This window comes from Pinus tabuliformis, chromosome 5_1, assembly GCF_031772625.1.
Source record: "Pinus tabuliformis cultivar Carrire ecotype Pingquan chromosome 5_1, CPIR1, whole genome shotgun sequence".
NCBI lineage: Eukaryota > Viridiplantae > Streptophyta > Pinopsida > Pinales > Pinaceae > Pinus > Pinus tabuliformis.
Window position 1 is genome coordinate 561652682 of NC_142305.1, and position 10392 is coordinate 561663073.

Here is a 10392-nt window from a genome sequence, read left to right on the forward strand (position 1 = left end):
CATTGTTCCATTGATCATTGATGGTGGTTTCTTATGTTTGAAGACTTTGTTCTAACTTTTTATTAACACCTATTTGAAGCTTTTATGAGGTGGTTGTTAGTGTTTTTCTTTCTTATGCATCTACAACATATTCTATTTCAAAGTTTAACCAAGTTCATTGAGGATCCTTGACTCTCATCTTCAGAATTTTGGTACTCCCTAATTGGAGTAAGCTTCTTTCCTTTCCTTTTCATAATCATTGTGGGATAAAATTTCATCTCCATGTTTTGAGCATTGACATCTTTATTTCTTTTGGAGAGGAGTTTTTTGTACGCATTTTTATCCTTTTATTCACTTATGAAAGTTTGTGGTTGGGTACTTTATCAAGTCTTGTTTGCGGTACCTAATTTTTATGTTTACTTCCTATGTTTCACTTTAAGGGTGTGTTAGAATTGGTATTTCCAATGCTCCTCTTATTTATGTTCCAACTATTGTGAGTTGTAAGATCATGTAGGACTTCTTATGTGTTGAGTTATCATAGCTATTTTTAGATAACTATGGGCCTCTTCCATTATTATATATGGAAGACATCTTTGTGTATTTCATATACCATGGGTAATATATCTAATACTCTTTCAAGAGAGAAAATTTGTTATTAATATGTTTCTGAATGTTCTATATGAAACATTTCTCTCTCTCATATTTTTTTAGTGTCAATTACATTAAATCTCCATATGTAAAGTTGATATAAAATTGTGTTACTTAATAATAAAATTGAAATACTTTATGAATAATTACCACAAAACTATATGTTTTTTATTAATATTTCTTTTTTTAAATACCAATTGTACTTTGTATTGAACAATAGAAGAATTTCACATTTCCCTCATAGTGTGGTTTAATATCAATATTATTTTAAATGTCACGTATCAACTCCACATTGAGTAATGAATAAATTACACACATTGGTCATGTTGAATAGTAATCAATTATGGATGAAATTATGAACACTTTACATTCAATTACTCTATCTCTCTCTAAAAAATTGATGTAAAATTATGTTATTTAAGATGGACATTGAAGTATTTTAGTAGTGATAAGCATTAAAATATTTTTTAGATATTAATATTTATTGTGCATATTGAAAGATATTTTTTTTAATAATATTTTTAATTTTTTTATTGCATGTATTATTTTATTTTTTGATGTAACTCTAGGGCACAACATCTGCCCCAATTCCTCTCAACAAAAATTATAATTTAAAGTGTTCTTTAATTATTGAATGCTTAATCCATTAAGGTTGGTGCTGACCAGCAAGCATAGATGTCCAAGAGACCTCTTGGAATATGAAATCAAGAGTCAGATAAATATATTTATATGTGCATCTTTTCAATAATATTGAATCAGAGGAGTCATTTAAATTTTGCATATCAATTTTGTGTCACTTTAACATGGTTCGAGCGAGCATATTCTGCCTTTCTTAAAATTAATCCATAATGTGTGGCCTTCCATGACCTTTAGTTTTGTGGTGTTCATCAACAAGGGGATCCATTACTAAGATTGTATTTCAGAAATTGCCTAGCATAGTAACAGTCATATCCATTTATACTAGTAAATGAAAGACCAGTTTCTTGAATTGTCCCTCTACCCATGTGTCCTACCTCTGTCACCACCCCCACCGCCACCCCCACCCCTATAAACGTTCCCCATTCCTGTTTTCCTGTGCACATATCAAAGAAGAGACCTATTATTTCTCTAAAGTTTGTCATCCCGGACTTGTGTTCTCACAAATATGAATACTCGTCTTGTAATTCCCTTAACGTATTGGCCGTAACACTCAAGCGTTTCATCTGCTCCATACACAACCATCCGGCCCCAGCCTGGGTTCTTCCAACACCTGTCAACCTTGTTCTAACATGGTTGTTTCTGTGTGTGAGCGTAAGTTTGAATTTTCTTTCACCTAAGGTTTTTGTCTGTTACACATTCATCCGATATCTGTGCTCCTCACTGCCTCTACGCCTAACCAAGAGAGCCATGGTTGTCATGTTTCATGTAATGGCACTCAAAATTACCCATATTAGCAACATGCATGTTAACTATGCCTGCGTGGCCTCATTTCTATAAGAATTGGACAGCAACATACTAGGGACATTGTCGACATTCATCCAACCGCACCTCCAAATTTCGGCACTTGTATGCTTAGGGGATCCTTTTATAATCAATATGTACAATGTCCATCGTAAGAAGTTGATGACCCTTATATGGGCGTCTGATTGCTTTGTGTGACATACGTAACTTCTATCATTGTCCCTGACTTGGTACATAATTTTGGGTTCATTCACCCTACCTAGTTGTCTCTCCACCTCCTAGATTAAAGCAGTCTTTGCAGTTACAAAACCTTTTTGGTTTTTCCTGTTAATCAAACATGTGTGGTTTTCTCCATGTAGGCTCCAGATCACGTTGGAATTGGGTGGGGTATTCCAAGTGCTCTCAGGAAATGGAAACAGATCTACAACCTAATTTATAATAACGTCCATGAGAAAGAGGCTTCGAGCCTTTGAGCATGAGCTGCTGATCAAGGATTTCATTGTCGGGGCATCATTTTGATCTTGTAACCAAATTGATCCTCTAAAAAAAAGCAACTCTGGCCAATCATTGTTTACTACTGCCTCAATTGAAGACTATCTCATACGCAATGTCATTGTGGTGCATGCAAGATCTAACAACAAAGCACCCAAATTTTGCATGACGATTCCATTTCGTTTGGTAGCAATCTGAATGTCAGGTGTGTCGATGCATCAGTTACCAATGTTTCACCTTCCAGTTGCTTCAGTTATGTCTTGAAAATTAAATGCAACAAATGAGATCGGCCATATTCTAAAAAAACAAAAGAAACTCTGGTCAATCATTGTTTACTACTGCCTCAGTTGAAGACTATCTCATACGCAATGCCATTGTGGTGCATGCAAGATCTAACAACAATGCACCCAAATTTTGCATAACGATTCCACTGCGTATGGTAGCAATCTAAATGTCAGTGTGTCGATGCATCGGTTACCAATGTTTCACCTTCAAGTTGCTTCAGTTATGTCTTGAAAATTAAATGCAACAAATGAGATGGGCCATGTTCTCTCTACGATTTTAATATGGTTGGTAGCTTTACGATGGGGTATTGCTTGTGGTTTTGATATTCCAGATTAATGTATCTTAACTCCGTTGTAATTTTTATATATGTGGATAAAGAATTTGTGAGAGTCACTGAAGTTTCACATATCTATGTGGGAGTGCTACTCCCTTAACATCTGCAGTACAAAACCTGTTTGTCCCGGGCGCGAATCAATTGTTGCACATATGGAGGTTGAAGGTTGCGCTTTGTGGTATAGGAAAACTGAGTAGGGGTTGAACCCTAAAATGTGTTGGTGCACATTTCCATTGAGAAATAATGGACCAATCCATCTAAGAAATGCTTATTTGAATGATTTAATGGTATGAAGGATGATGGCTAGTCTCAATCGTGCCTAGTCCCTCGCATTGGTATCCATTTCCTCATATTATTTGCACCAAAACTCTTAATCAACATCAACATTCTAAATATGTTACATGCCGTCCGGTTTCAATACCTTTTTTCCTCAATTTCACCACACAATTAGCAGATTACAGTCTAAAGGGTAAGCCAGAAAGTATTGATTTTCTGCATTGTCTTAGAATTATCGGTGGCCTTTGTAGTCTCCTTGGAATGGTTAGATCTCAACTATTTTGAAAATTCAAGAAGAAGATATCCATGGCATATTGACATATGTTTCTATGGAATTGTACTGGTGAAGGGATATATAATGGCAATAATTTTTTTTTTTTTTTTTTTTTAATGAAAATAGCATAGAATTGTGAGCTCTCTTATCAAAAATATTTTCTTGTAAATTAGTTTTTCTATGGTGTGTTTACACCTCTTTTATTTTTGGATGAGAAAAGCGAGAATTTACCGATTTTCATTGGACATAGCCAAGTGGCCGTGGCCATGAGAATTTGGGATTAGATGGTTGAAGTGCAACCTTTTTTATATAGCCAAGCCTTAGCATACTTTTATGCCTCAGATCTTCAACCTCTTTTAATTTGTGATTGAAGCATTGTAAATCGATTTCAAAGCAATATTCCATTGACTTTGTTGGTTATTCACTTTACATGGATTATTTTATTATTGGTGTTGTATCTAAGTTGTTGAGAAAATGACAAAAATCAATCGATTATTAGATTTACAAAACACTCTAATACACTATATTGTTTATGACACAATCAAAATGGGAAAAGTCACTCTCTTCAATATTCTATCATGGTTACAAGATGGTCAAGAGATGATTGAGTTTCTACAACTTGAGCTTTTGCTTTAGTGAAATGAAATATAATAGAAGAATTAGAATTACGGATTAGTTTTTGTTCAAAACAACTCTCTTTTTAGTCTTAGAAAGACTCTAATAACTAGTTAAGACATTATCAAATTGACGATGATGGATTAGGAATATATTTAAATGAAGATGAAGTTCAACATGTACTTCCCAAGATCGTCATCAAACCTCAGGAAGTAGTTATTAACAACAGGAAAGAACTAGTCTAGGATATGGCAAGGGTGTTTCCTTTCACATCCTAGACTATTGTAAACCCATCAAGTTTCAAAGTGTTTGATTTCTTCAAGAAAAATCAACTTCACCTTCTTCTCTTCACAACCACATGGAAGTGTCAAATTGAAACATTGTGATTAGGTTGGTCATGTGAACGATCATTGTTTTGATCTTCAACCTTGCAAGCATTGTGGAAAACACACTCATAATTTAGATAGATGCTCTAGACATAAGACCCATGCAAGATAAAATATTTACCTTGGATGGATTGCTTCATGGAAATGATTTTCAACTATGAAGAAGATATATAGGTCATACCTCACAGTTCAGTCTCAATTATTGACATATCTTGCAGTGGAGATATCTTCATCCTCTCAGCTTGTATTTGACAAGAGGGAATTGATAGTCAACTACTAACATTAAAAAATTATCAAGCAAGCTTGAGCCATAGCCTAAACCAAAGCCAACTAATAGAGCATAGAGCTAGATTTTGCCATAGCCAGATTCAGAGTTGCAGCGAGAGATAGAGTCATGCTCCATGAGCATGTTTTTGCTTGGTGGTCATCCTTAAAACCCCATCGATAGAATACTTCAGTTGTGGTTACATCAAATTCATCTTCAAGCCATCTTTAGGGAGCATTTTCGCTTCGAAGAAGACTTCATCCTCTATCCAAATTCAAAATCTTCTAAGAACTACTTCGAGCTTTAGTTCCAGAGTTAGTGGTCAAGCTTAAACCGCCACCAATAGAAACTTTTGGTTCTTCTACCTCTTTTAGTTTGTGTTCTTCCTTAAACACCACCATTTTATTGAGCACATCTAGCCATTGGCTTCCATGCATTTTTGTATTCTAAGTGATCCATAAATTATCGTGGATATTCCACTTTATAGTGTGTCAAAACAAATATGATAATATTATATTAAAAATATGAAATTCTACACTATTACAATTTTATTAAACTTCTAGATCTGTAGATTTTACTATAACTAGTGCATGCATGCAAATGGAAATTAGGCAGAAAATAGAGAATGGAAAAATAAAAAATAAAATCACAAACACATAATAAACAACATATGCTCGAGGAAACCTTTTTGGGAGGAAAATCAGTTGGAATTTCATGACGCTCTGCTCTCTTTCTCCGTCTCGAAATATGGTTGCAGGTATAAAGAAGTATGACCTGTTGCCTGCTAGCTCCTACAGTGCACAATCCTCTTTGTATGATCTACCTCATATCCCTCTTATCTTTTTTCACTCTCTATGGAACAAATGCACTCAAAAGAATGAAATGTCTCTTCCTCTTAATGGCTTGGTTATAACACAACCTGATATCCTACTAATGGTAAAGTTTGACTACGTCAACTCTTAACCAAAGTGACAATGTAGACTCTTCTAGAGTTTTTTACATCACAATCATGTGGCTAGCCCATTTTTCCATGAATAATGGGGGATGACGCGACATCCTCCCAAATTATAGGTGTGAAAAGAGGAAGGCCAATTTCTAAGTGTCATAACTTTTGCATACATTCTCTGATTGAAACATTTATTGTGTTGTTGGAAAGATATTTGTTTGTAGAATAGAATGAAAAGGTGTGACATTAAAGTAACAATTTTTTAACAAAAATAACATCATTTGATGCCTCAAAATTCTCCCGAAAGGTTTCAGACCCCATTTTGCCAAACTGGGTCCCACTAGTAAAAACGGCCCCATGCGCTGATTCTTCCACTTTTTCCACTTTGAATGCATAAATATGTATGAAAAAAATATTGCAATCTAATTTCAATCACCAACTCTCTTCTTGGACTCATATACACCCCTTTCGATTAAGGAGGGGAATGAACACCTAATCCATTACGATTGGTGTGGAAGAATTTCAAAAATCATATAAATCCAAGAAACATTTTGGAATATGAAACCAAGGTTCACACAAATGTAATTATATGTACATCATGTGAATAATATTAAATCACACTAGTTATCTAAATTTTGCCTATTAATTTTGTGTGAGTTTAACAATATTATTATATCATTAAATTAAAGTATGTTTCTAATTATAATTAGACATATTTGTCATCTAGTTAAGAGCATGTGTTTCTTCCTAAGAGATCACAGGTTCAAAACCCGAGAGGGTAGAGTATGTATGCCTTAGTAGCTTGTCCCACAAACAAACAAGGAGGTCTCATACATCAATTTGGTGTGTGTCTTGGCTGTGACCTTAAAATTGGATAATAATAATAATAATAATAAGTTTCCATTTTTAAAAAAAAAAATTAGAAAAGATTAAATTAATTTTCTTAAAAGTTATACTGTTAAAAAAATCAAAATAATATAAATACACTAAAAAAAAAATTAACATTTAAATTAATAGTAAAGGAAATTATAAATAAAATTTGTAAACAAGGAGGTCTCATACACCAATTGGCTTCACCGTGACCTTAAAATTGGATAATAATAATAATAGGTTTCCAATTAATTTTTTTAAAATAAACTTCATTAATTTTCTTAAAAGTTATATAATTAAAAAAAATCAAAATAATACAAATACACAAAAGAAAATTAACATCTAAATTAATAGGAAAGGAAATTATAAATAAAATTTGTAAATCTAATCAATACGAATATATTGTATAACTCTATAAATCAAATGATTGGTAAACGTAGATGGACATCATAACACCACTTCATGATGCATTTCATATTGTGAAGATTAAAAATATATAAAAAAATTAACTAAATTATAACTTTATTTTCCCTAACACTATTATTATTAATTATGAGAAATAAATAATATGAATTAAGCATATATACATTTAAGAAATGTATAATAAAATTCTAATCATAAAGATCATAAGTTTTGTTACAAACCATGGGCCAATATTATAGTTTACTACTAAAACATACCCAAAAATATACTACTTTTGAAATAAAACTTTAGCTTTAATATGTGATTATTACTATTAAAAATATTCTAAAATTTTCCACAAAAGTTCAGGAACTACCATCCAATTAATAATTATTAATAATTAAATTGAAATTCTAAAACTTATTCTAAAATATAAATTTAATGAGTTATCTAAATGTATTTATAAAATAACAATATTCTTCTGTCAAAAAGTATAAAAATAACAATATTTTCACAAATTCTCAGCGAAAACCATATAACATAACAATATTATTCACAAATTCTATCTATCGGTCAAAACTATTTCAGTCGTCCATAAGATTGAGCCGATTTGATTGTGTCATCCAAAGTGTCTGCCACGTCATGCTTGAATGAAAACCCCATATCCAAAAGTTTCTTCGAAGAAGCAGGAACACGAACACCATTATCATCTTCACCGTCGCCTCTGTCATGATAAACCAAGTTGCCTCACCTTATAAAAAAAAAAAAAAATCCCTAAAAACATAACTAAAAAGACCCTACACGATGGGAGAAGTCTACATACTTGAATTGTGGAGTAAAATGTGGATAGCGCTTATGGATGAAGTCCGATAACTGAGAAACGGTGAGAGAGGTAACACAGCAAATATGTCGACCTTGTACTTTTGGTTGCTCCATCAGAAATATATGAGCCTCACATAAATCCTCAATATGAACTAACGGTATTGATCCCAGAAACGACTCACTCAATTTCAATCCTTCATGATGGCCTGTAAACCGAAATTGTCATGCTGCCCTTAGTGTTTTAAAGTTTAAACTAAAGTATTTTACATATTTTTCTGCCAAACCCTCTCCTCAACTCAAATAGAAATGTCCTATCATTCGCCTTCTCCCTATTCCTGGTTTGATTGTTTCACCTTCACAAGAAGCCCCATAGCAAACACCTCAAAATCTTTAACGAACATATAATAAAATGACTACATACCTGAAATGGGGCTTAATATTTCACCACATGAATACGGAAATGTTGAGATAATGGCTGGCCCACCAACGTAACCCGGTCCAATTGTCACAACCTCCATTTGGCCACTGTTTAATCCATACTCAATGGCGGCTTTCTCCGCCACAGTCTTGGATATGCAATAGAACTGCACGCATGATAAGCACGACATGTAAGTTAAACCATATTTGAGATGCAAATTTAGCCATACTACTCGCACTGTATATACGTACACTACTAGGGCCGGCTTTCCTGCGCATGAATTCCAATGGAGTCCAGTTTGACTCGTCGATACTGGAGCCAGTAATAAGCTCCCCTTCTTCACTCAGCGGACAGGCTGCTGCCACCGAGGAAGTATAAACCACACGCCTCACCGATTTCGCGCGCGAGCAGGATTTCAATATATTTAATACCCCTTTCAAAGCAGGCTGAACAAAATCATCCTGTCCCATAATTTTATACTTTTTATCTGGATTATCTCTCAAAAGTTTTTGAGAAAGACAAGTTAAATTGCATAAATCAAGATGAAAATTAATGAAGTCGCCAGAAATATAAAATTTATACGCTGTTAAATCGCTGTTATATGCATAATAAGTACCTCAGAAGGCTTGGAGAAGTCCATAGGACTGGCCACGTCGAACACCCCATCACAGCCCTCCACCGCGGAATCGAAGGCGCCCTCTTCGCTTAAATCTGCTTGGAAGAGCTTCAGTCTCTCTGCAGCACCAGGCAGCGACAGCAGAGGCCCAGTTTTTGCCTTGTCATCTGCATGCACAAAAAATATGAGAATAGCTCACACCTAATCTGTAAACAAAGTGATTAATTAATGAATAAGAGCGAGCAGAATCTCCGTATTACGTACTAGGGTTTCTGAGGGTGGCGTTAACAGTGTAGCCTCTCTGGAGAAGATTCTTGACGAGCCATGATCCGATATACCCTCCTGCTCCTGTAACGCAAACCTTCATGCCCTCTCCACCTTCGTGGCTTTGCATTTTTCTCCTATGATGCAAGTTGCAAAATGAGATGCTGAGTGCAACTTAAATATCCAATAGCCTTTCCAAGTGTGGGTTTCATGAATAATCCATAGTTACCAAATTCGCCCAAATCGGACTAAAAAATTCGAAAATTCGCCCATTCGATACGAATACCGTATTATTCGATGAAATTCGATTCGGTTTTCAACGATGGCTAAATGAAAAATTAAACGCGTCAATGAAAAATTAAACGCGTCAAAATCTGTGGTGGGTGGTTTACGTAGACGGAGCAGAGTGTTCATTCACTACGAACGAGAGAATGTGAATGGTGGAACAAATAGTGGTAGGATGGGATCCGGGCCGAAGGAAAGACACTGGAAAATCAGAGTGGACCAGGAAAGTTCATAATTTCTAATTTTATTATTGTGTTTATGGGTTAGAAAGCTAGTAAATAAGAAAAAAAGAATTTGTTACACTGAATTTGTAAGAGTTAGTTAATTTGCAATAGATGTTAATTTTGCTATGACTATTTTTAAAAATGTTTATATTTATTATTTGATAAATCAGTTTTAAAATTAGAAAAATATTTTAGATTTAAATTTAGAAATAAAAAAGTATTGAATGGAAGTTTTTTTTGGTGAATTGTATTTGTAAAATTATTATATTATTTAATTTATTGGATTTTATTCAAAATTTAAAACTAATTTAAAAAAAATGAGCTGAAAATATCACGTTTTTTAAAATAATAATTTTTAAGATGTATAGTGTCGAATTTTTTTCGAATTAAAAATTTTCTATTCGAATTTTTATCGTATCGTATCGAATTCGAATCCAAATTCCAATTAAAACTTGGTAACTATGGAATAATCTGAAATCAAATAAATAGGAGTGAGTGAGTTGAACAAAAATCTGCTCCAACCACTGATTTCTTCTCGCCGCATTTGGTCA

General features: G+C 33.8%; 1 protein-coding gene across 1 annotated transcript; it reads right to left on the minus strand.

Annotated features, from left to right (window-relative positions):
* Positions 1–7725: 7725 nt before the first annotated feature.
* LOC149166051 (putative anthocyanidin reductase) lies at positions 7726–9519 on the minus strand. Its single transcript, XM_089431271.1, has 6 exons — positions 9333–9519; positions 9069–9235; positions 8704–8913; positions 8456–8618; positions 8036–8240; positions 7726–7936 (listed from the first exon to the last, which is right to left on the minus strand). The coding sequence occupies exons 1-6, from the start codon at positions 9460–9462 to the stop codon at positions 7792–7794; spliced, it is 1020 nt and encodes a 339-aa protein (XP_089287397.1). The 5' UTR covers positions 9463–9519; the 3' UTR covers positions 7726–7791.
* Positions 9520–10392: the final 873 nt, after the last annotated feature.